Here is a 27,237-nt window from a genome sequence, read left to right as displayed (position 1 = left end):
AATTAGAGGCCCACAAACCGGAGAAAAGAGATGCGCCCATGAGGTGTGGGTATCTGGTAGTGAGCACAGTCACACAGGTGGACTGATGGAAATCGCAAGGCACAGCGAAGGGAAGGGAGAGGGAATCTCACAGAAGAAATGCTCTCCCACTGACTCGGACAGTCTGCTGACGGTCTCTTGTCCCTCACCGGTAAGGGGGTGTGAATCTCTGACCCACCTACTGCAGTCAGTGTCGGTCTGGGTGTCAGAGACAGTGAGAAGGAACATTGTCAATGGACGTGCCACAGGCAGCGAGAATCACGACCATTCCTGTGATTCACTGCTATTAAACCAGTGGCCATTGTTCACTGATCTGATGACGTCTCCAACGTCCCTTTACAAGGAATCCCAGAACCCTCTCGTCCTTGAGGAATACCGACCAATCTCCTGAGCATTTTTCACAATTCTTCACAATCTGATTTACCAGAGTTTTACACAAATTCCCTTACATTGAAACAAGACAATGGAACAGCTTCGCTGTTCAGAGTAAAAGTTAAAAAAAACAACAAAAAAAAAATACCTCAAATCTTGGCACTTGTGTAGCCCGGGTCCCAGCCGCTGGATTCCTTCACACTGAATATGGCAGTACTCCAGTTTGAGCTGTTTTATTGTATCACAGAGTCCGATAGCATGAGACAGGACCGCGCAGTCAATTGGGGTCAACGTCATCCCGCGGAATGAAAGTGTCTCCACAGATCCCAGTGCAGTCCGAGCCAGTCCACGATTCTGAGACTCAAACAGGTAGTGCAATGTGTTCAGGAGGCTCTTTTTACCAATTTCAGTCTCTGTGTTTCTAATCTGACGTTCAATCTCCTCCTTCACCCAGTCAATCACCCGGCAGGTTCTTTCATTAGCAAATGGACCCAGAAACTCCTCCAGGCCCCGAGCTGTCATTGGGGAGGAGAGACCAGCAACAAAACGGAGAAATACTTCAAATCGCCCATCTGTCGTGTTGTGGGCCTCAGTGAGGAACTTCCGGATTTTCCTGGGATGTATAGTCAGGAATTGTGCGACTGCAGCTACAAACTCTTGGATGGTGAGGTGTGGGAATGTGTACACCACACACCGGGCAGAATTCTCTCTCTCCAAAAGCTCCATCAGGAACCCGGACAGGAACTGCGAAGGCTGCAGATTGTAGCTGATCAAATCGCCATCTGTAAAGACGATCTTTTTCTGGGACAGCCCTGTGAAGGCCATCTGACCAACCCTGAGTAACACATCACGGAGATTCTCAATATCACGGCCGTGGTTTTTTAAGATGTTGTAAGTATAGTAGGAATATAATTGGGTTATAGTTTTGGGAACTCGCTGGGGGTCCCTGTCTCTTTGTGTGAAGAAGGGGCCCAGTGCCAGAGCGAGGATCCAGCAGTAGGAGGGGTTGTAGCTCATGGTGTACAGGATCTCGTTCTCCTTCACGTGTTTGAAAACAGCTGCTGCCACCGTCTGATCTTCAAAATGCCTATAGAAATAATCCTTGCGTTCCTCACCAACAAATCCCAGGATTTCAGCACAGACACTGATCTCCGCCTTTTCCAATAAATCTAAGGCAGTGGGTCGGGTGGTCACCAGCACTGAACACCCTGAGAGCAGCTTGTGCTGGATTAAACTGTACACTATGTCAGACACTTCACACCACCACTCGGGATCTGGGCACTGGTGCTTTAGTTCTGTGTCTCTCCGACCGTCAGCAAAATCGATTCTGTGCTTGAATTCATCCAAACCATCGAATATAAACAACAATCCCTCTGGGTTCTTCCAGACCTCTCTCAGGAAATTCCCAAAGTAAGGATATTGATCCAGAATCAGTTCCCTCAGGTTTATTCTACAGTTAATAGTGTTTAAATCCCGGAATTTGAAACTGAAGACAAACTGGAATTGTTGGTATATTTTCCCCGTGGCCCAGTCATAAACAAACTTTTGTACCATTGTTGTTTTCCCGATCCCCGGGACTCCGGCCACGACAGCCGAACTTCCCGAAGATGATCGTGTGAAGAACCTTTTCATTCTTTCCCAGGAACTATATGAGTAACTGCTCTGAAACAGATGATCAATGCGGATTTTCTCCAGCTCTCCGCGGAGATGTTTCTCTCTCCACTCCTCGTGGTCTCTGCCTCTTGCTAGCAGCTCATGCTCCACCAGTCTCCGATCTCGAAGAGTAGAAATGACCGTGAGCTCAGCGTATCGATCAACCAGCTGGAAAACCTTCACCTTCTCCGTCATCAGGATCGTGTTCACTCTCAGTGTTTCAGTCTGTGCCCGCAGAGTCTCCTTGTGTTTCTGCTGAACATCTTCCATGGGAACAGAGAACATTGTCAAAATGTTAAATGGCTCATCTGACAAGGAACTGTATAACTGCATTTCAACATTCAGTGTTTAAGATTACATGAATTAATTCAAGACTCCCTGGATATTAGGACAGAAAGTAACATTTTGTTCACAGGCACCTGAATTTACAGCGATGAATGTCCCAGAAAATGTCCAATCCTCATAATCTGGTACTGATTACTTGTGAAGGTGAGCATTCCCCTGGTATACTATTGCAATCCTGACTGCACTTCCATCAAAACAACATTTCACTATATTTAGAACACTACTTGTATCATTAACAGGCGTTGTTAATATTCATCTGGTGTGGAAATATGGAGAGCAGGACACTGTGCATTTTGGCAAATCTGCACGCTGGGTAGTTACAGGTGTCCACTGCTCTTGTATGAAAATAGGAGGGGAATATGCGTGAAGTTTTGTATCGATAACGCATTGGAATGATAAGAACGAAAATGGGTAGTTTTCAGTTTTAGAGATGGAGGAGCGGTGAAAGACGGTATCTCTGTGAGTGAGAGAGACCACAAGCGTCTGAGTGATTTAAGTCATGTTTCTGGGAGAGGGGGTGCAGTCTTAGCAAATGCTATTGATCAGTCTGGCAGTGCGGTTGTGGGGCGCTGTATTATGGGTCTTCTGTCTGTCAGAGTTGACCATGGATGCTGGGTCCCGCTGACTAGATACGCAAGCCAGGACACTACGATATGGAGAGAAAACTGCTGCCCATGTAGCTAGCTCCATCTCTCCATGCATCTGATGAACCCAGAGGAACGGCAGAGACCGATACGGTTTGGAACCAGAAGCGCTGGCGTTGCCAGTCTGCGTTGCTCCAGCTCCAGGCTTTTCCCATTGGGTTGTGACGGGGTCCTGAATTACCCTTATAAACTGTGCTCGATTACCCCTACGAACTGTGCTTTTGAAAAAAGACAGAGAGAGTTATTTAACACAAACACCTTAAACACCTTGTTTACAAGAGAGAGGGAGGGAGAGAGAGAGAGAGGGAGAGGGAGAGGGAGATGAAGACTGCTCACAGGTAATTTATACTTTCTCCAAGGACACTGCCTGTTTGACGAGAGAAGGGAGGAGTTATTTGAGAGACAGTTGGTACTCAGTACGGGGAGATAAATAGAAGGTCAGATGATAGGCCTGAAACACATGATTTTGGACACAATGAGCTTTGTTGTGCCCACCGAAAAAGTGGGTTTTGGGGTATTGATCAGGCGGATCGATGAGTGGTTCTCGTAGTGCAGAGAAGGTGTGACCGGAGGGGAGTTATTTGTGTGTCCAACCCTCGCATGGGTTGATAGCTCCACCACAGAACAGCGGTCCCCTTTGTTGTTGTCACAGTCGGTGACTTTTAAAGGATTTCGGAGGACAACGGGAAGATCGACGGCGTCAGCTCACCTGAAGATTCAAATCTCTCCCTCTCTCTCTCTCCAGCACTACTCAACTCACTACCACGACCTGAACTGAATTTTACTCATTATCGTAAGACTATCTATTTACCCCTAGACTTAAAGAAGCATGGTTTTCTTATATTTCCACATGTATATAATCATTGCAAACCTGTTTGATTTATCTGCATTTATATTACTGTATTGCGTAGTTACTAACAAATATTATTGGTTAATAGCAATACTGGACTCCAAAGTGTTTTGTATTTCTGCTGGCTCTTTAACCCATCACTGTGTACGTGACAGGGTTTACTCCCAAAGTCTTCCCAATGAGGGTAAAGTTGCAAAGCAGCGGAGGGTTGAGATCAGAATTTTCCTTCTTTTGGATGAGCGGCCGGTCATGGCCGACGAGTCGAGTCCCATCTGCCCGAAGCGACCGGTTTTAAGTCGCCAATCACCCGCCTGTGCCCTTCTCCTGTCGGAAGAAATGCTTCCACCAACGTATCCCCACGACCAACGCCAGTATAAAATCTTAGCAACCAAGGGGCTCTGTATTATTGACAACGATAAATCGGTAAATTGGTTTATTATTGTCACGCGTACCGCGGTACAATGGAAAACCTTTCTGCATGCGATCCAAACGGATAATTTAATCACATCGGTACAATGAGGTCGTACAAGGTAAAAGAAAACAGCATATTAGAGGGAAACAGTGTTGCAGTTGCCGAAATCATTGGCAGGTTAGGTTTTTTTTTGAACTGTTGCCCTAAACTGTGGAGTTCAGCACCTAAAACTACAGTACTGGTGAAAAGTCTTCGACACAGTTATAACTAGGGAGACTGAGACTGTAAGGGATGCAGACTCCAGTTGTTACTTTTAAACACACGCGCAAAACTTTTTTTAATTAATTGAACCTTTCTTAACAATGCCATTATTTTATCTTTTATTTTCTAATTTCCACTGTGTCCCAGATTGAACAACATCGTCCGAATTAGGTGCTTTATAAAGAACTTATTATTTCTATCCTTTCACAGTTCAAACTGTTAAATCCTGAGGTACGGCCATATCCAAGCACAAACATTTCTCAATTGATAGGCAACTTCAGACTCCTGTCGTGGTGTATACTATTGTGACTTTCGGAAGATTTACATGGGTGGAGCTAATTGTACTAATGTACAGTGGTTTTGGGATGAGACCAGTTGGGGATATTACTATCGGGACAATGTACATTTTGTTCACGTTCCACATTCTTTCAATTTCCCTTAAATTCGGCATATTTCTGATGTTTTTCATGAATTGATCTCTGTCAGTTATGTGTGTTTGGAATGGCTATAGCTATTTTAAAACGTTGTTTTTGCTTGTTTATTCTGTAAAATTACAGCCAGAGAGTTATTGTGTATTGTCCTACCTGTAACAGTGGATTGGCCACAGTTGGATGTGTAGGACTCTAATACTAAAAGTGGAGCAGGCTTGTATTTATGGTAAGGTATGGTGTCTTTCATCAGTTGTAGTTTAAGCAAGATTTTTGTGAATGTTGCTGGGGGGCGGGGGTGGGAATCGAACTGAAGTGAGGGAGGAAAGGGAGGCTGGCTCACAAATAGAGAAAGCTTGGAGACAGTGCGAAAGGGAGGATAGGCAGGTGATAGGGAAGGGACGCGCTCAGTCCTATGGATTGAGATCTGTCTATTTTAATGCGAGGAGTATCATGAATAAAGCGAATGAGCTTAGAGCGTGGATCAGCACTTGGGGTTTTGATGTTGTGGCCATTACAGAGACTTGGATGGTGTAGGGGTAGGAATGGCTACTTAAAGTGCCAGGCTTTAGATGTTTCTGAAAGGTCAGGGAGTGGGGGGGGGGGGGGGGAGGGGGCGGGGGAGGTGGCGCTGTTGATAAAAGATAGTGTCATGGCTACAGAAAAGGAGGAAGTCATGGAGAGGTTGTCTACCGAGTCTTTGTGAGTGTAAGTTAAGAATAGGAAGGGGTCAACAACTCTACCGGCTGTGTTTTTATATATATATAGACAACCCAATAGTAACAGGAACATCAAGGAGCAGAGAGGGAGACAGATTCTGGAAAGGAGTAATAGTGACAGGGTTGTTGTGGTGAGAGATTTTAATTTCTCAAATATTGATTGGCATCTCCTTAGAGTGAGGGGTTTAGATGGTGTAGAGTTTGGTAGGTGTGTTCAGGAAGGTTTCTTGACACAATACGTAGATCAGACTACAAGAGGAGAGGCTGTACTTGATCTGGTATTGGGACGTGAACCTGGTCAGGTGTCAGATCTCCCAGTGAGCAGAATTCTATCTTCTGCACCATAGTATTGGAGAGCGATAGAAACAGACAAGTTAAGGAAACGTTTAAATGGAATAAGAGGAAATACGGGGCTATCAGGCAGGAACTTGGAAGCATAAACTGGAAACAGATGTTGCCAGGGAAACGTACGGAAGAAATGTGGCAAATGTTCAGGGGATACTTGTGTGGAGTTCTGAGTAGGTATGTTCCAATGAAACATGGAAAAGATGATAAGGTACAAGATGTACAAGGTATACAAAGGCTGTTGTAAATCTAGTCAAGAAGAAAAGACGAGCCTACGAAAGGATCAAAAAAAATCTAGGAAATGATAGGAATCTAGAAGATTACAAGGCTTGCAGGAAGGAGTTTAAAAATGAAATTAGGACTGCCACAAGGGGCCATGAGAAGGCCTTGGTGGAAAGGATTAAGGAAAATCCCAAGGCATTCAACAAGTGTCGGGCAGGGACAACTCCAGGTTACTGAAATCAGTACTCTACGGAGAACTCTCTCTTGGCAAGAGATACAAAGACCATTTTAAGCAGCAGGAAAATATCAAAGTCAACGAATGTCAGCAGCCGGCTTGTGACAGAGGCCGCAGGGCATTGTTGAACTAATTTTAATGATGTGCCATCTTGTTACCTCTTACTCTTCACAAGTAAAGAACCAGCCATCCATACACATACACCCAGAGATAGGCACCACACACACTTTACTATAATTCTTTTTTTTTTTTGGTCTCTACTATGTTTATTGCATTGTGGTGCTGCCGCATTGCAACTAATTTCATAATATATGCTGGTGATATTAAACCTGATTCTGAGAAGTTTATCTGACTGTTCTGTACATTTTTATATCTGCTGTTCCTCTTCCTCATACTGTCCTAGTCCATGTTAATCTAAGTGTGCTCGAGTAAACATAGTGCTTTCTATTTTTTTTTTTAATTTGAGTTCTCATTTTTCTTTACAAATCTTTCAGATCCGTTTCAGACCAAGATGCTACACCAAAAAGAGTACGTCAATATGTACATAGTGAGTGTTCAGTGTCTATTCTATTTTTACTTCTCAGCTCTGTTCGGCAGATATTCTTACACCTTGATGTAAATTTACTATTTCTTTAGGTTTGAGGTTAATTCAGATTTTCTTCAACCTTGAATTAACTTTTGTTGGAAGATTTTCCTTTATCAGACACTCATCCATTTTCTTATATGTTTCATATTCACCTATCGGTTGTATTGTAACCTCATGCTCTGCTTTATATTCTACTAACTCTACTGCACCTTTCTTTATGTTCAATGTTCTGTACTTTTCTGGTCTAAGTTTCATGTGCAACTCTTTGGAAATTAGTTCTATTATTTGCATTATTTGTTTTAGATTTATTCATGCAAGAGCAACTAATTTCAAATCATCCCTGTATAGCTGTCTCAAGGTATAACTCGCATGTTTGTTTGTTTTTTTTAAATTTGTTTTTCTGAAAAAATAGAGAGCGGGTTTAAAGCTAGATAAAACCATAGTGAGCTTAGTGAGTCGCTCTAGAAAATCCCCACATTTATTTTGATAACGGTGGTTGTTCCGCTGTGGTTGTTAATAGGGCGATTATTGTACACAAATGCTTTATCAAATCTTGTGGAAATTTCACAAGTATTCGATGCATTTTATAGATATTACGAATTTCTCTTAACCATGCAAGGGAGAAAATCAAATGATTTTTAATAGACAATATAACGCTGAAAGAGCACTGCGTTCCCCAGTGCTTGATATAGAATTACACAATCTATTATCAGTTGTTCCTTAAATCCGTTCATACCCAAACAGTATCTTTCTGCTCTTCTGTAAGTATATTGCGGTTATCTAAGTGAGTGGTTATTAGTTACGAGATACACAGTGTTACAATTTTATATATAAAGATGTCATATTATTATTAAGAACGAATAATAACATAGTAGGTGACCATTCAGCAGCCTTATAAATGCAGAATTAAAGCTGCCCTTGAGGCTGGTCTTACAAACATTCGGCCTTTTTTATCTACTGCTCCACAGGAGAATGAAAGAAAGAATGTTTGAGGTGGGTTACGGTTCAAGAGCAAGGCTTTGGCTGGGGGAAGTCGAGTTTTGCTAACTTGATTGAGATCTTCCAGGAGGTGACAAAAGTGATGGATGAAGTTACACATGGATATTGTCTACTTGGATATCAGCAGGATGTTTGACAACGCCCAACACGAGAGGCTTATACAGAAAATTAACATGTTTGGGAACCGTGGTGAATTGTCCTGGCTGGCGGGGACCCACACATTGGGAGAAATTTCTTTCGCTGACGTATGGTGAATCTGTGAAATTATTTTCAGAGACGGCTGAGGAGGACAAGTCGTTGGGTATAATGAAAATGGAGGTTAATACGTTCCTGATTAGGAAGAGCATCACCGTTTGCTGGAAGAAGGCAGGGTAATGGTGTAGAGAGGAACCGCTGAACAGGTTCATCAGGATGTTGCCTGGATTCCGTGGCATGTGAGACAAGTAGAGGTTTGATAAACCTAGTTTGTTTACTCTAGCGTTAGAACAGAGATCGGACAGAGGTGTAAAAGTTTGAGAGATAAAGGATTGGGTAGACAGCCTGTATTTTGTTTGTTTGTTTGTTTGTTTTCCCACACAGGACCCATGTCTTGTACCAGAGGAAATTTGGTTAAGATGAGATGGGGTGCATTTACAGCACTTATGGGTAGTTTGTTTGTTTTTTTTTCCACAGGGTAGTGCCTGAAATTTACCGTCTAGGTCATGTCGGAGGCAACGATGTCATAGATGCTCCTAGACACACGTGACTATGCAGGAAATGCAAGAATAATATAGAAAGAGGATACTGAAGCGTTTTTTTCCCTTCTGTTCCAGATATATAAAGAGTAAAAGCAATTGAGAGGGTCGATACCGGACCGCTGAAAAATGATGTAGATGCAGTAACGGGTGAAAAGGAAAATGTCAGGAAAAAAAAAATGTGGAAGTCGCGAGAATATTACAAAATGTAAAGAGCATCACCGGACAGATTTGAGTTTCTAGTGCCATTGCGAAGGAGAAGATGCTTCGGTATCTGAAAGGTCTGAAAATAGAGAAGTCGCCTGCACTGCACGATACAGAGTATCAGGAGACTCCTTGGGTTGTGTGGGCATTCCCAGAGCATTTGGACCTGGAGTGAAGGCTTCTGCAGAACCAACAGCTGGATTAATAGAAAAAATACATTTTAGAATATTCAGGCTGCAACGAGAGATTCTCTGAATTGTTACTGGAATTGCAGAGATCACCAAAAGATTAATGGTGAATTTTAATTCCGAGATTCTGTCAAGTCACAGCCTGACATTTGAGATGTAGTTTGAACTGTGCATTCAGCACTCACCTATCAATTGAGTGGGTAACTCAGATAACCCTTGGGCAATGTTCATGTACTTCTCTCTATCAGGACCTGTTTAAATAAAACAAAAGTCCATGAAAACAGAGCTAAAATAATTAGAACAATTTATTTCAATGTGCCTTTGTGTTCAGTGCGTGTTTTTTACGTACCGAGTTCCTGTATTTCCCTCAGTATTCTGTCCAACTTTGGTAACTCAGTCCTCCAGGTCACAAAGGATTCCCACATCGCCCGCCGGGCCTGGGAGCCTTTGCCCATCACCAGACTGAGGAATAGTCTGGAACTCTCTGTGCGGTGTCCCTTCTCTGTCAGTTCAGTGACTTTCTATAAAAGAAAAAAACAGTGAATTTATTGTAGAGCAGACAGACAGACATGGAGAATGTGCAGGAAAATATCTGTTCATGGCCCCAGTAGCTTCTGAACAGATGCACTTACTGGGCCGCTGCCTCATACTCCCCGGGTTCAGCCATTAACAGAGAAACAGTAACTGAAGGAAATTCTTCATCAAAATTGTGAAAGAATAAGGATTTAGTGATACCCTACAGTATATTCAACGTGATTAATTTACTTCTCCATCAATTGGGAGCAAGAAGGCTAAGGGTGAAAGGCTAAGGATTTCCGGAGCGAGGCAGTTTTACTACTCGGAGTGAAAGAGTGGCAAGACTGCGCAGGCGCCTGACGTCAGCACGTAGAGTGAAAAAAAAATTAAAAAGAAGACCGCCATATCCAGCGGAAAGCGGAGTGAGAGGTGGCAGAGTGATAGTGCTTTGGCTCAAACGGGCTGAGGAGGTAACGAACAGAGGTAGGTCTACTTGTGTTAATTGCGGGAAGGGGACATATGTGGGAGGTTCTGGTGTCTCCCAGCCTCCCGGACGGCCATATCTGCACCCGGTGTGTCGAGCTGCAGCTCCTAAGGGACCGGGTTAGGGAACTGGAGATGCAGCTCGATGATCTTCGTCTGGTCAGGGAAAGCGAGGAGGTGATAGAACGGAGTTATAGGCAGGTGTTCACACGGGGGACAGGGAAGTGGGGCACAGTCAGGCGAAGGAAGGGAAAGAGTCAGGTACCAGATAGTACCCCTGTGGCTGTACCCCCTGATAATAAGTTCTCCTGTTTGAGAACAGCCTACCTGGGAGAAGCAACAGTGGCCGTGCCTCTGGCACAGAGTCTGGCCCAGTGGCTCAGCAGGGTAGGGAAAGGAAAAGGAACGCAGTAGTGATAGGGAACTCTATAGTTTGGGGGTCAGACAGGCGATTCTCTGGACTCAGGAAACAAACTGGGATGGTAGTCTGCCCCCTAGGTGCCAGTGTCCTGGATGTTTCAGATCGCGTCCAAGATATCCTGCAGTGGGAGGGCGAACAGCCAGAAGCCGTGGTACATATTGGTACCAATGGCATAGGTAGGAAAAGGGAAGAGGTCCTGAAAACAGATTATAAGGAGTTAGGAAGGAAGTTGAGAAGCAGGACCTCAACCGTAGTGATCTGGGGATTACTGCCTGTGCCACGTGACAGTGAATACAAGAAGAGAATGAGGTAGAGGATAAATGCGTGGCTGAGAGATTGGAGCAGATGGTAAGGATTCAGATTTCTGGATCATTGGGACATCTTTTGGGGCAGGTGTGACCTGCACAAAAAGAACGGGTTGCACTTGAATCACAGGGGGACTAATATCCTTGCGGAGAGGTTGTTAAGGTTACTGAGGAGAGTTGAAACTAGAATTGTTGGGGGGTGGGAACAGAACTGAAGAGACTGGGGAATAAACGGTTAGCTGACAAATAGAGAAAGCTTGAAGACGGTGTGTGAAGGAGGATAGGCAGGTGATAGAGAAGAGACGCGCTCAGATGGACGGTTTGAGATGTGTCTATTTTAACGTAAGGAGTATTATGAACAAAGCGGATGAGCGTAGAGCGTGGATCAGTACTTGGGGATATGATGTGGTGTCCATTACAGAGACTTGGATAGCTCAGAGACAGGAATGGTTGCTTCAAGTGCCGGGTTTTAGATGTTTCAGAAAGGACAGGGAAGGAGGCAAAAGAGGTGGGGCGTGGCACTGTTGATCAGAGATAGTGTCACGGCTTCAGAAAAGGTGGACGTCATGGAGGGATTGTCTACGGAGTCTCAGCGGGTGGAGGTTAGGACCAGGAAGGGGTCAATAACTCTACTGGGTATTTTTTTATAGGCCGCCCAATAGTAACAGGGATATCGAGGAGCAGATAGGGAAACAGATCCTGGAAACTTGCAATAATAACAGAGTTGTCGTGATGGGAGATTTTAATTTCCCAAATATCGATTGGCATCTCCCTGGAACAAGGGATTTAGATGGGGTGGTGTTTGTTAGGTGTATTCAGGAAAGGTTCTCGTCACAATATGTAGATAACTCTACAAGAGGAGAGGCTGTACTTAATTTGGTATTGGGAAATAAACCTGGTCAGGTGTCAGATCTCACAGTGGGAGAGAATTTTGGAGATAGTGATCATAATTTTATCTCCTTTAAAATAGCATTGACAAGAGATAGAAACAGATAGGTTAGAAAAGCGTTTAATCGGATTTAGGTGAATTATGAGGCTATCAGGCAAGAAATTGGTAGCTTAAATTCGGAACAGATGTTCTCAAGGAAAGGTATGGAAGAATGTGTCAAATATTCAGGGGATATTTGTGTGGAGTTCTGCATAGTTACGTTCTAATGAGACAGGGAACTTATGGAAGGGTACAAAGGCTGTAATAAATCTAGTCAAAAAGAAAAGAAAAGTTTACAAAAGGTCCAGAGAGTTAAGTAATGTTAGGGATCTAGAAGATTATAAGGCTACCTGGAAGGAGCTTATAAGGGAAATTAGGAGATCCAGAAGGGGCTACGAGAAGGCTTTGGCGGGCAGGATTAAGGAAACCCCCAAGGTATTCTACAAGTAAGTGAAGAGCAAGAGGATAAGACGTGAAAGAATAGGACCTACCAAGTGTAACAGTAGGAAAGTATGTATGGAACCGGAGGAAATAGCAGATGTATTTAATGAATACTTTACTTCAGTATTCACGATGGAAAAAGATCTTGGTGATTGTCGTGATGACTTGCAGCAGACTAAAAAGCTTGAGCAAGTAGATATTAAGAAAGAGGATGTTCTGGAGCTTTTGGAAAGCATCAAGTTGGATAAGTCGCTGGAACCGGATGAGATGTACCGTAGGCTACTGTGGGAGGAGAGGGAGGAGATTTATGAGCCTCTGGCGATGATATTTGAATCGGCAATGGGGACGGGAGAGTTTCTGGCGGATTGGAGGGTTGCGGATGTTGTTCCTTTATTCAAGAAAGGGAGAAGAGGTAGCCCAGGAAATTACAGACCAGTGAGTCTTACTTCAATGGTTGGTATGTTGATGGCGAAGATCCCGAGAGGGAGGATTTATGAACATTTGAAGAGGTACAATATGTTTAGGAATTGTCAGCAAGGCTTTGTCAAGGGCAGGTCGTGCCTTACGAGCCTGATTGAATTTATGAAGGATGTGTCTAAACACATTGTTGAAGGAAGAGCAGTAGATGTAGTGTGTATGGCTTTCAGCAAGGCATTTATAAGGTACCCCATGCAAGGCTTAATGAGCAAGGAAGGAGGCATGGGATCCAAGAGGACATTGCTTTGTGGATCCAGAACTGGCTTGCCCACAGAAGGCAAAGAGTGGTTGTAGATGGGGCATATTCTTCATGGTGGTCTGCGACCAGTGGAGTGCCTCAGGGATCTCTTCTGGGACCCTTACTCTTCATGATTTTTATAAATGACCTGGATGAGGAAGTGGAGGGATGGGTTATTAAGTTTGCTGATGACAGAAAGATTGGAGCTGTGGATACTGTGGAGGGCTGTCAGGGGTTACAGCCAGACATTGATAGGATGCAAAACTGGGCTGAGTAGTGGCAGTTGGAGTTCAACCCAGGTAAGTGTGAAGTGTTTAATTTTGATAGGTCAAATATGATGGCAGAATATAGTATTAATGGTAAGACTTTTGGCAGTGTGCAGGATCAGAGGGATCTGGGGGTCCGAATCCACTGGACGCTCAAAGACAGCTGCGCAGGTTGACGCTGTGGTTAAGAAGATATTCGGTCTATAGGCCTTCATTAATCCTGGAATTGATTTTAGGAACCGAGAGGTAATGTTGCAGCTATATGCGACCCTGGTCAGACCCCACTTGCAGTACTGTGCTCAGTTCTGGTCGCCTCACTACAGGAACGATGTGGAAGTTATAGAAAGGGTGCAGAGGAAATTTGCAAGGATGTAGCCTGAATTGGCGAGCATGCTTTATGAGAATAGATTGATGGAACGCGGCCTTTTCTCCTTGGAGCGACTGAGGATGAGAGGTGACCTGATACAGGTGTATAAGATGATGAGAGGCATTGATCGTGTGGATAGTCAGAGGCTTTTCCCAGGGGAGAAATGGTTACCACAGGAGGACACAGGTTTAAGGTGCTGGGGAGAGGTACAGATGAGATATCAGGGGTAAGGTTTTTACTCAGAGGGATGAGTGAGCGTGGAATGGGCTGCCGGCAATGGTGGTAAAGGCGGATACGATAGGGTCTTTTAAGAGACTTTTGGATAGGTACATGGAGCTTGGAAATATAGAGGGCTATGGGTAAGGCTAGTAATTTCTAAGGTAGGGACATGTTCGGCACAACCTGTCGGCCGGAGGGCCTGCATCGAGCTGTAGGTTTTCTATATTTCTAATGAGCAACATTACATCAAAAAGATGTGACAACAAGAAAGGAAGAGAGGGGAGAGCGAGAGAGCGAAAAAAAAAATGATGGTGGTCATCACTGAATCGTGGCTGAAAGAAGATCATATTTGGGTGCTTACATCCAAGGATAAATATTTAATCGAAAGGATAGGCAGGTGGGTGAAAGGGTTGGGTTGACTCTGTTGTCATAGAAAAATAAAAAGTCCTTATAAAGAGGTGACATCTGATTGAACGATGCAGATGTTAAGAAACTGCATAGGAAAAATGACCCTGATGGAACAGTCACCAGGATGTGGGCTACAAATTCCAGTGGCAGAGAGAAGAGGCATGTAAAGTGGTCAATATTAAAATAGTCATGGGAAATTTCAATATATAGGAAGCTTTACAAAATCAGGTCAGTGCTGAATCCCAAGTGAGGGAATTTATAGAGTACCTAAGAGATGGCTTTTGACAGAAGCTTATGTTTCAGCCCACTATAGGAAAGGCGTATCTGGATTCGTTGTTGTGTATTGCACCAGATTTGATTGGGGAGCTTAAGGTAAATAAACCCTTACGAGGCAGTGATCAGAAAACAGCAGAACCCACACTGCAGTTTGAGAGGGAGAAGGTGAAAGGTAGCTGTATCCGTATTATTGTGGAATAAAGGAACTACAGAGGCATGAGAGAGGAGCTGGGCAAAAATAAATTGGAAGAGGACTCTAGCAGAGGCAACAGCAAAGCAGAAATGGATGAAGATTCTGGGAGAGATTCGGAAGGTGCAGGTAGAGGTAGATAATCCCAAAGATGGAAATTTATACCAAAGGGAAGATGATCAACCGTGGCTGATGAGGAAGTCAATGCCAGCACAACAGCAAAGGAAAGGGCATAGAATATAGCAAAATATCGTGGAAAGCTGGAGGCCTGGGAAGCTTTTACTAACCAGCATAAAGCAACTAAAAATCCCTAAGTAGAGAAAACATGAAATATGAAGGTAGACTAGCTAATAGTGTAAAATAGCTTACCAAAACGTTCGTCTGATATATATATGTATGCTCTTTCAGGACACCTATTGATTTTTGGGGTCATAAGGTATCAGCTTTGTGCGTGATAGTTCATGTCTAACCAATCTTAAAGTTTTTACAGGAAGGTAAAGTTGATGAATCGAAGGAGTGGGTGTTGTCTCTATGGACTTTAGCACAACATTTGGCAAGGTACCGCCAAGGAGGGTGGTCAATAAAGTTCAGTTGTTCAGCATTCAACTTAAAATGGTAAATTGGATTTGACATTGGCTTTTTGGAAGAAGACAGAGTGGATATGGACTGTTGAATCCCTGACTGGGAATTTGTAACTCGTGCGGTGCCACAGGGATCGGTGCTGGTTATGTTGTTGTTTGTCATCGTTATCAATGATTTGAATGAAAGTGTGGTTAATTGGATCAGCAAATTTGTGGATGACACCCAGAGTGGGTTAGTGTAGTGGAGAGTGAGAAAGACTACCAAAGCTTGCAGTGGTGTCTAAACCAGCTGAGAAATGGGCTGAAAATGACCGATGCAATTTAATGCAGACAAGTGTGACGTGTTGCAATTTGGAAGGGTCGATCTTATACAGTAACTAGTAGGACACAGAGGAGTGTAGTAGAAAAAAAAACGATCTGGGAATACAGGTCCATAATTCTTTAAAAATGGCAGCAAAGGTAGATAATCGGAAAGAAAGTATTTGGCACACTAGCCTTCATTAATGAAAATCTCGACTACAGAAGGTGAGATATGATGTTGAACGTGCATAGGACATTTCTGAGGCCTAATTGTGAGTATTGTGTGCAGTTCTGATCACCTACTTATATGATAGATGTAAAGAAGTTTGAAAGAGTACCGAGAAAATTTACAGCGATTTTGCCGGGACTGAAGGACCGGAGTTATAAGAAAAGATTGAACAGGTTAGGACTTTATGCCTCACTACAACAAGAGGTCATCAGTAAAAGATGAAAGGTGAAAAGTTCAAGGGGCACATGAGGGGAAACTTCTTCACTCAGAGGGTGGCGAGAGTGTGGAACGAATTTACAGCGCAAGTTGTACAAGCAGTTCAGAGAAGACTGGATAGATAGATGAATGATAAAGCGTCATGGCCCGGTGCAGGTCAATGGGAATAGGCAGTTTCAGTAGTCCGGCAAGGAATAGATGGGCCAAAGGGCCTGTTTATGTGCTCTAACTTTTTATGACTATGACCTCAGCCAGTCATTTTTCGGGATCTCAGCTGGAGACCAGACCAGCTGTGGTTAGCAGTTTTCCCTCCCTCAAGTACCGCAGCGAAGCCAGTTGGCCCAATTTACAATCTGACAGTTTAATATTCACACTGAATTAATGATCTGAGGTGAACTTGACCGACGGTCCTGATAAGATGCAAAATTAAGTTTGGACTGAATGCCTTTTCAACAGTCCAGATATGAACTACTGCACTTCTAACACACTGATAAATACAGCAGGTGTGAGAGGAAAAGGTGACGCTGATTCTGCACTTCCCAGTGCTCCCCGCCTTAACAGCTGAAACCAGATCTGCTGGAGACAGTCAGAGATCAAAGTCTCTGTTGTCACGTAGAATTCCTAGAATGTGCAGGAGATTAATATTGATCACTTTTCTCTCAGATACCAGCAGTTCGGTGACAATACAAGAAATACACTCACCTCATTTTCTTCTCGACTGAAATGTCCCTCCTTTGTCAACATCCAACCGAGTCTTTCAACTTTTTCTTCAATCGCTTGTTCCAGTCTGTCCCTGTAGAACTTTGTCAGTTGGTACAGTTGATATTCACCCCCCTGCGCCAGGAGGTCAGAGATTGCAAACTCTGGCTCTGTGACTATAAAATGAGAACGTAGACATGAACTCAAATATTCCTTATCTTCACGGCTCTCACAGCACTCAGCAAATCAATAATGTCTTGAAACTCAATATTCAGCCGTCTTCAGCAACAAACACGGATTTTGTACCAATTTCCAACACTGACCTTAAAACCTATCCAACAATGTTTTGGGCATCACATCACCAGAAGGGCAACTTTACTGGAAAACCGACCCACCTCCAGCCAACACAATCCAGTTATTTAAAATTAGGCTGGGCGATACCTGCTGAGGCTGTCAATGATGCTCTTTTCCCAGAGATGCTCTCTCCATCTTGGCGAATACAAGTCATTTAATTCATACCCCGGACAGCCGCATTTCCTCCAATATACATCCAGAAAATCCTCAGAGTAGGTATTACATTTCCTGCAGTGGGTTAACCCGTGTCTCACTAAACCACTTGACACACACCCACACATTCCCCCTCTTCTCTAACCAACCCTCCAACAAGGCCTCACATTTTCCCTCCTCCCTGTCACATTCTGTGAATACATCATGCTTATATTTCACTCACCTGCCCCTTGTTGGGGACTTGACAATTCCGTGTTCAATGAGCCTCCGAGCTGACAGACAGTCGCCTCACTTGTACCGGTTCCAGGGTCCTGATCAGTGTTCCTGACGTCACTGTCTCTGGGCTGACAGACAGTCGCCTCACTTGTACCGGTTCCAGGGTCCTGATCAGTGTTCCTGACGTCACTGTCTTTGGGCTGACAGACAGTCGCCTCACTTGTACCGGTTCCAGGGTCCCGATCAGTGTTCCTGACGTCACTGTCTCTGGGCTGACAGACAGTCGCCTCACTTGTACCGGTTCCAGGGTCCGGATCAGTGTTCCTGACGTCACTGCCTCTGGGCTGACAGACAGTCGCCTCACTTGTACCGGTTCCAGGGTCCCGATCAGTGTTCCTGACGTCACTGTCTCTGGGCTGAATTTGCTCCACTTCCGCTGCGGCCGGACCACATTCTATTGGGACATTGCTCTCAATCCGACCCTGCTTTGGTACCTTGCTTCCCGTGTCCCGATCATCTTCCCCCAATAACTTCAATGGTAAGAACATCTTGAGTACTGTCCGAACCCGATTTAACCTCCCACCTGAAATAAATGATGAATAGCAGGTTTAGAGTGATTTGTCCTCGAAGAAAGATTCACAATGGGTGTCCACAATGGAGCCGAGACTCTGTCTCACCAGATTTGGAGTGGGACTGTGCTGGTGAATGTGAATCACACGTCCTGCTAGGGGACCATCCCGATAAGCCACAGTAATAATAATGCCCGACTACGCGTTAGCTGAACACACTGATACCCAGCTGTTATTAATGGAACGGCCTCAGGTGATACCGGGAATTATCACTGGGATTATTTCCACAAACATAAATTTCCCTGGATCATAAACTGTCCAGTCACCTGTGTCACTCACAGACAAGCCACTGGATTACTCATGGTCCGATCCTCCAGATCACACGATCTGCGTTTGTTTTGTCACACACTGTCTTGTCCCCTGGGTCACAGACTGACCATTGACTTGAGACGAAAAATGTCCAGTCCCCTGGGGTACAGACTGACCATAACCTTGAAGCCATTGATGCCTAGTTCCCTGGGTCCATCCCGTCTCCCGGATGATAATCGTCAGGTAACAACTATACAAGTCATTGGCAAAAGGAGAGTCTTGCATGCAGTTCTAGTAGCTAAACGTAAAGTCTCCCTTAGAGAGCTTTATGTGCACTTACAGTTGCTAATCTACAGAATGGATGTGATTCAGCTGGGAAGAGTGTAGAGGAGATTGACAAGTACGTTACTGGATGGGGCTGTTTGTTTTTTGTGTTACATGGTTCGGGTAAAATTTGTCCTGGATCATGTGAGCTTGAAGGGTAACCTTACACACCTACATAAAATAATCAGGAATGCAGATAAGGTAGATGGTCATAGTCTGTTTCCTAGGTTAGGGGAGTCTGAGACTCGAGGGCAGAAATTTAAAAAGGACCGAAAGGACATTTTTTTTTTTTTCACGTGGCGGCTGATGGGTATAAATTACATGCAGCCAGAGGAGGCTTTAAACACAAACAAAATTACAAAGTTGTGAAGATGTGGGCGGGAAAAAGGATAGAAGAAGTCTGCAAGGGAAATTTGGGAAAAGCTGCTGGGAAATCGGGCAAGCTCAGAGACATTTAGAACAGCATGAATTAGTTGAGCCGAAGGACCCGTTTCCACACTGTAATCTCTGTTTTACTCCACCTGGAATACAGAGTTGAGCACAATGACAATGCCTACCAGAGACAGAGACAGTTGGTCATTCGTTAAAGCAGATTTCCCATCAGAGATACAGGTAATTTAAATTCAGGTAGCAGATCATCTCAAGAGGGAAGTATTGAAAATTCACGTTCACCATTTGGCCACAGACCAGACATGGTTGGAGTATTAAAACAGAATCTGAAGTCAGGAGGGTGATGGTAGCGGCCAAAAAACCAAGAAACAGCCACTGAAGTACAAGGAACAGCACGGAGATTATCCAGAAAGCAAGGGAAATCGGGAAGAAAGGACGCTGGAGATGGACACAGGCCCTGAACGAGACTAGGATTCAGGGCCTGGGCTAGAAACACGGGACCCGGACGTGGAACTAGGAACAAGGAGACTGGACTAGGAACTCGGAACTCCGGAACCAGAGTCTGGACAAGGACCCGGAACCTGGGTCTTGGTTGGGACTCGAACCTGGGTCTTGACTCGGAACCGGAACCCGGGTCTAGGCTAGGACTCAGGACTAGGACCTTGGCAAGGACTCGGGACTAGGATCTTGGCAAGGACTCGGGACTAGGATTTTGGCAAGGACTCGGGACTAGGATCTTGGCAAGGACTCGGGACTAGGATCTTGGCAAGGACTCGGGACTAGGATCTTGGCAAGGACTCGGCACTAGGACCTTGGCAAGGACTCGGGACTAGGATCTTGGCAAGGACTCGGGACTAGGATTTTGGCAAGGACTCGGGACTAGGATCTTGGCAAGGACTCGGGACTAGGATCTTGGCAAGGACTCGGGACTAGGATCTTGGCAAGGACTCGGCACTAGGATTTTGGCAAGGACTCGGGACTAGGATCTTGGCAAGGACTCGGGGCTAGGATCTTGGCAAGGACTCGGCACTAGGATCTTGGCAAGGACTCGGAACTAGGATCTTGGCAAGGACTCGGGACTAGGATCTTGGCAAGGACTCGGGACTAGGATCTTTGCAAGGACAGGACGAGGTACTCCAGTACGGGATGAGGAATCTCCAGCACCGGGCTAGGCGAGGAACTGCTGGTCTGGGCGAGGCACATGGACTGGACGAGGCACCAGAACTGGATAAGGAGACGTATCTCAGACTTGGGCAGGGCTGGAACAGGGCGCCTGGACTTCAACTTGAGTGCAGCAGCACGGAGCCTCGGACTTGAGTATGGGAACACAGAGCCTTGAACGTGAGTACAGAAACACGGAATACAGAGCCAGGACACCTCCTTGGGAACAGGACGTAGGGCCGGGACCCGCACACGGAATACAGAGCCAGTACCACTTTTGGGATCAAGGCTTAGTGCCGGGGCACTACACAGCATCAGGACACCTCCTACGGAAGCAGCAGCAGTTCAATGAAATACACAATCTAGCAGGGGAAAATATAATAATAATAAACAAACAAGTAAACAAATTACGTATACTGAATAGATTTTTTTTAAAAACGTGCAAAAACAGAAAGACTATATATTAAAAATAAAGTAAAGTAGTGTCCAAAGGGTCAACGCCCATTTAGGAATTGGTTGGCAGAGGGAAAAAAGCAGTTCCTGAATCTCTGAGTGTGTGCCTTCAGGCTTCTGTACGTGCTTTCTAATGGTAACAGTGAGAAAAGGACATGCCCTGGATGCTGGAGGTCCTTAATAATGGACGCTGCCTTTCTGATGCACCTCTCCCTGAAGATATCCTGGGTAATTGGTAGGCTAGTACCCAAGATGGGGCTGACGAGATTTACAACCTTCTGCAGCTTCTTTCGATCCTGTGCAGTAGCCCCTCCATACCAGACAGTGATGCACTGAAGAGACCCCAGGATTATCTAAAATGAAGTGTCTCATGATCCTCAACCATTTCCAAGGCTGGCAATGCTCTCGGCTCGGCTACAGAAAACAGAGTTCGAAAAATTCCCCTCATCTACTTTGCGCAGCGAGGAGGAAGTTGATAGCTTCCCCGACAAAACCTGAAATGCTGTATTATCACACAATCTCTGAAGTCCCGGAAATGTTCTTACAACCTGCCTCTGAATTTTATAAATGAAAGTTGGCGATGTCTTTTACCTCTGAACAGGCCCTGATGAGCAACAAACCGTGAACCTGGACTTTCACGTAACAAAAAACAGTTGTCACATTCCTGTTTGTGTTTAATTCTCAACCTGTTGATTCAGGTTCTCCGGCTCCTTTCACTCAGGTGAAGCTTTGCATGCTGAGTGGAGTCATTCGACCATTACTAGTGTCAGGTCCCTGCGCTGGAACTGTTGGATAGATCGATTACACAAAGCCGCTTTACCCGTGAGATCAATGACACTGCTCGATGAAAATTTTCTCTGCCCTGTTAGCGCCTGAGTAAGTTTCTTCATCTGAGCTATTGTGCACCAACAGGGAAGAAGTTTAATGAAAAATATCCCAGTGAACGTACCTGTAGCCATTCTGATTCTGACTGACGATTGTTGATTGTCGTCGTCTTGTTTACACTTTTGTCGCGGTGCAGAACAGCTCCACCTGCTGGTGATGCCCTGAATTACATACAACAAGCGGACAGTGAGTCAGAGAGAGTAGAACTGCTTTGCAAATGTGACAGTATCGCCAACCTCTGTACCAGAGCAGCAGTTCGCTTAGGGACCAAACATTCACTATTAACATCAACTCTCACACCATGTCTGTATGTCTGTTCAGTAATATTTGGCGCATCCTACTGATAGAGTCACAGAGCAACAGAGCACAGATACATACCCTTCAGCCCATCGAGACAATGCTGACCACAGCGCCCACAGAGATGGTCTTAATTTCCTAAGTTGGACCCATTTTCCTCCTGGCCTCTTAATTCCATCTTCACATCCCATTAGCTTCTAGAATTATACAATTGTGCCTGCCTCATTCCTCTGGCAGGTCCCTCGACATCATCACCAACCTCTGCATGAAACCGTTGCTGCTCGTGTTGGTTTTACAATCTATTTACCACTCCTCTGCCCATTTAGATCCCCTATAAACTACGATAAGCTTCACATTGAATACCATCTATTAACTTTGTGTCATCCGCGGACTTACTGGTCAAGCCTTGTGCACTTGCATTCAAATCACTGCTATTAAATAGCGAATATCACATGTCCCAACTTGTGGATTTGCGGCACACCGCTAGTTACCCGCCTCCATTTGGAGGAGAAACCTCCAACCACCACTCTTTTCTTGATATTTTCAATGCAATTTTTGAATCCATCTAACGTTCCCTCTCTGTACTGCATGTGACCTTATCTTCCAGACCAAGCCGTCATGAGGCATCTTGCCAAAGGCTTTACTGGAGTTCAATGTACAACATCCACTCCCCCACCCTCATGGACAATCATCTTCAAAAATCTTTAAAAAGTATTGTTGAACACAACTTTCCATGCACAATGCCATAACTCCTGATCACATCTGTCAAACCAAATGTTGGTTTATATTCTGTGTGTGACTGGGCCATGTTGTGGAAAAATAGCTCCGGCACCTCTCCTTCCATTTTTTCCACTTACCCTCCAAAAGCCAAAATGGCAACCCATAGTAAAATTATGCTTCTCCAAATGCTGCCCCCAAGTATCGCTTCCAAGGGTTGGCCTACCCCCGATGTAACACTCACTGATCTATAATCCCCAGGATTAAACCCATTTGCTTTATTGAATTACAGAACATAATTTGACAGTCTCCAATCATGTGTTACTATGCCTGTGGCCATAGTGGATTCAATGATCATTGTCAGTGCCCCGTAACCTTCCCCCCTCACTTCCTGTAGTAACGTGGTGTATATTGGTAGATTGAACAACATCTCTTTCTCAATATTGCCATGCTGCTATGGTAACGTCGCAATCACTTTCCATCTCGTTGATAACTCTGAAGCAAAACATTCATTAAACACCTCGCCTATCACCGCATCCTCCAGGCACGTTTCCACCTTTGCTCCTGTGTAATCCTGCCCTCAATCTATTCACCCTCCTCTTCTTCACCCACATGTAGAACGCCTTAGGCTTTCTTTCATCCTACTTCCCAGCGACTTCTCAAGTCCCTTTGACCTCTAAGTCACTTCTTAAGCTCCTTCTAGGCTTCCTTATAATTCTCTAGAGCCTTGATTGAATGTTGCTTCCTAAATCTAAAGAATGCTTCCTTTTCCCTCTTGCTGAAATGTTCCCATCACTTGTGAACCACGGTTCGTTTATATAAACATTCTTTAACTGTGTGTGGAACAAATCGACCCCGAACCGCATACAAGTGTTCCTGAAGCAACCTTCACAGTTTCATTGTGCATTTCCCTTTGAAAATGTTCCCCCAATTTACACTCCTATACTGCTCCGAATACCATTGTAATTATCCACTCACTAATTAAATACTGCCTCATATCGTCTGCTACTATCCTTGTCCACGATCATAATAAAAGTTGGGATGTTGTGGTCACTATCCCAAGAAGGTCACCCATCGTGACATCTGTCACCACACCAGCGTCATTGCCTCATACTAGATGCAGTATGGCAACTCCTCCAGTTAGCCCATCCACAAACTATGTCAAGAATTCTTCCTGGACACACAATGCACTCTGCCCCATTGACACATTTTGGAACAAGGAAGTGGAATCAACACCAGGAAAGTGGAGGTCAACAATGATAACAACCTTGTTGCTTCTGCACCTTTCCCAAAACTGCCAAGTTATCTCTCTCGTTATACCGGTGGCTTTGGGGGAGGCCTATAGAATAATTTCAGAATGATATCCCCCTTCCCGTTTCGAACTTTCACCCACATGGATGTCCTCTCTTTATGTACCTGTGATACCATCCCTAATTAGTAAAGACAATTCTCCCCATTTCACTCCCCCCACCCCCAAATAAAACCTGAAACATCAATCTTCAATTCTGCCCTTGTAACAGTCAGGTCGGTGAAATGGTTATAAAATGTACCATCCATGTACTGAACCATGCTCTAAGTTACTCTTATTTTTAATACTTATTTTATTGAAGTAAACACATTTCCAACCGACTACATTATGCCCTGTCCACAACCGATCCATCCACAGTCTCTCTGAACATTGCATCTGCCTTTATTTCATCATCTGTTCTATCATCTGACCAAACACTCTGGTTTCGATCCCACAACTACTGAGTTTAAGCCGACCCCCGCAGCTCCAGCTGACCAGCCTCCAAGAACATTTGCTCATCTCAACTACAGATATAACCCATGCATTTGGTACAGGGTCAAATGGGAGCATAACTTCATTGGAAGTTATTCTGCTTAGTCACAGGTACGTAGGTTCTGACAATTTATTAGTAGAAAACTGTTTGATGATGACAGCGTATGTAAATGTAAATTACTGAATGAAATGCGATGCTGGGACATTTGGCTTCAAGAGTGTTTGCCTTTAGCAAAGGCTTGCGTGACGATATACAGGAGGGCAAGTATATCATTGCAGCTTGCAATAGCCAGAGGAATCAATGACATGCTGCTGTAGTTCACGGTAATTCCACATTTGTGCAATCACTACAGCAGGAAACAACTGCGGTGTCTTATAAAGGCAAAAATTCTCAACGCGTTTTGAGATAATTTTGATCTAACACAGAATAGCAAGGAAAACAGAACTGATGAGAGTTTGAAATGAACAAACAATATGAGGGAATGGGCGTGGTTTCGCAGAGCTGATACTGACAGCACATTAGTAGATCTGGAGTGATTGCAGCTAGGTCTGATAGAGGCATACATGTTATTTCTAGGATTATTCAGTCTCACTCCAGCTATTCACAAGGAACAAGGAAATGGCAGACAAATTGAACAAGTATTTTGGATCTGACTTCACTAGGAAAGACACAAACAATCTCCCAGATATAATAGTGGACAAAGGACCTAGGGTAATGGATGAACTGAAGGAAATTTATATTGGGCAGGAAATGGTGTTGGATGAACTGTTGGGTCTGAAGGCTGGTAAGTCCCGAGGAACTGATGGCCTGCATCCCAGGGTACTAAAGGAGGTGGGTTTAGAAATCGTGGAAGCAATGGTAATCATTTTCCAATGTTCTGTAGATTCCAGATCAGTTCCGTGGATTGGAGGGTGGCTAATGTTGTTCCTCTGTTCAGGAAGGGAGGAAGAGAGAAAACAGGGAATTATCCACCGGTTAGCCTGACGTCGGTGGTGGGAAAGATGCTGGAGTCAATTATAAAAGATGAAAACACGACACATCTGGATAGCAGTAACAGGATCGGTCCGCGTCAGCATGGATTTACGAAGGGGAAATCGTGCTTGCTAATCTTTCGGAATTTTTTGAGGATGTAACTATGAAAATGGACAAGGGAGAGCCAGTGGATGTAATGTACCTGGACTTTCAGAAAGCCTTTGATAAAGTCCCACATAGGAGATTAGCGGGCAAAATTAGGGCACATGGTGTTGGGGGCAGAGTACTGACATGGATTGAAAATTGGCTGGCTGACAGAAAACAAAGCGTAGCGATTAATGGGTCCCATTCGGAATGGCAGGCGGTGACCAGTGGGGTACCGCAGGGTTCAGTGCTTGGACCGCAGCTGTTTACAATATATATTAATGATTTAGATGAGTGAATTAAAAGTAACATTAGCAAATTTGCCGATGACACAAAGCTGGGTGGCAGTGTGAAATGTGAGGATGCTGTTATGAGAATGCAGGGTGACTTGGACAGGCTGGGTGAGTGGGCAGATGCATGGCAGATGCAGTTTAATGTGGATAAATGTGAGGTTATCCACTTTGGTGGTAGAAGCAGGAAGGCAGATTATTATCTAAATAGAGTCAAGTTAGGAAAAGGGGAAGTACAATGAGATCTAGCTGTTCTTGTACATCAGTCATTGAAAGCAAGCATGCAAGTACAGCAGGCAGTGAAGAAAGCTAACGGCATGCTGGCCTTCATAACAAGGGGAATTGAGTATAAGAGCAAAGAGGCCCTTCTGCAGCTGTACAGAGCCCTGGTGAGACTACACCTGGAGTACTGTGTGCAGTTTTGGTCTCCAAATTTGAGGAAGGACATTCATGCTATTGAGGGAGTGCAGCGTAGGTTCACAAGGTTAATTCCCGGGAGAGACTGGGCTTGTATACTTTGGAATTTAGAAGGCTGAGAGGGGATCTTATTGAAACATATAAGATTATTAAGGGATTGGACACGCTGGAGGCAGGAAGCATGTTCCCACTGATGGGTGAGTCCAGAACCAAAGGCCACAGTTTAAGAATAAGGGGTAGGCCATTTAGAACGGAGTTGAGGAAAAACTTTTTCACCCAGAGAGTGGTGGACATATGGAATGGTCTGCCCCAAAAGGCCGTGGAGGCCAAGTCTCTGGATGCTTCCAAGAAAGAGATGGATAGAGCTCTTAAAGATAGTGGAATCAAAGGTTGTGGGGATAAGGTAGGAACTGGATACTGATTGTGGATGATCAGCCATGATCACGGGAATGGCGTTGCTGGCTGGAAGGGCCGAATGGGCTACCCCTGCACCTATTGTCTATTGTCTATTTCCTACCAGCCTTGGTACAGAAATGTAATGTCTAAAGGACTAGAGTTTGAGTAAATAAGACTCACCAAACTTTCCCCTGAGTGAATCAATGGAAACCCTGAGTCAGAATGGTTTTCTTCAGTTGGTGCTCTCAGTCATCGAGCTGGTTCACTTGCTGCTGTTCCCTCATCTTCAGCTGAGGTTTTCTTCCAGTCGTGGGCGTTTCTTCCAATATATCTCTCAGCCCAGATCTAACTTTAAACAGAGAGATAATGAAGCATGTTACTAATACAAAGGAGAATAAACCATTCAACTCATTGAAATTTAAATCTTGAACTCATACATAATTATCCGAGTGAAGAAATCTGTAACTGTCCCTCACATTTTATAAACCAAAATGCTGGAGGAACTCATCAGGCCAGTCAGCTTCTGTAAGTCGACTTTTCTCTCTTCCATAGCCGCTGCCTGGCCTGCTGAGTTCCTCCAGCATTTCGTGTCTGTTGCTTGGATCTCCAGAAT

At 44.5% G+C, this 27,237-nt stretch overlaps 1 protein-coding gene across 1 annotated transcript in view; it reads right to left on the bottom strand.

The window, feature by feature from the left end:
- LOC140206744 (NACHT, LRR and PYD domains-containing protein 3-like) overlaps window positions 1-26,968 on the bottom strand; it is a 29,547-nt gene extending 2,579 nt beyond the window's left edge. The window contains 7 exon segments of the mRNA XM_072274939.1: window positions 560-2,327; window positions 9,422-9,487; window positions 9,586-9,757; window positions 16,800-16,972; window positions 17,527-18,102; window positions 21,675-21,771; window positions 26,805-26,968. Of these exon segments, the coding sequence (XP_072131040.1) occupies window positions 560-2,327; window positions 9,422-9,487; window positions 9,586-9,757; window positions 16,800-16,972; window positions 17,527-18,102; window positions 21,675-21,684 (2,765 nt within the window). The 5' untranslated portion in view covers window positions 21,685-21,771; window positions 26,805-26,968.
- Window positions 26,969-27,237: the final 269 nt, after the last annotated feature.

This window comes from Mobula birostris, chromosome 13 (assembly GCF_030028105.1).
Source record: "Mobula birostris isolate sMobBir1 chromosome 13, sMobBir1.hap1, whole genome shotgun sequence".
NCBI classification, from domain to species: domain Eukaryota; kingdom Metazoa; phylum Chordata; class Chondrichthyes; order Myliobatiformes; family Myliobatidae; genus Mobula; species Mobula birostris.
The sequence above is the reverse complement of the archived record's forward strand: the minus strand, read 5'-3'. Positions and strand labels throughout refer to the sequence as shown.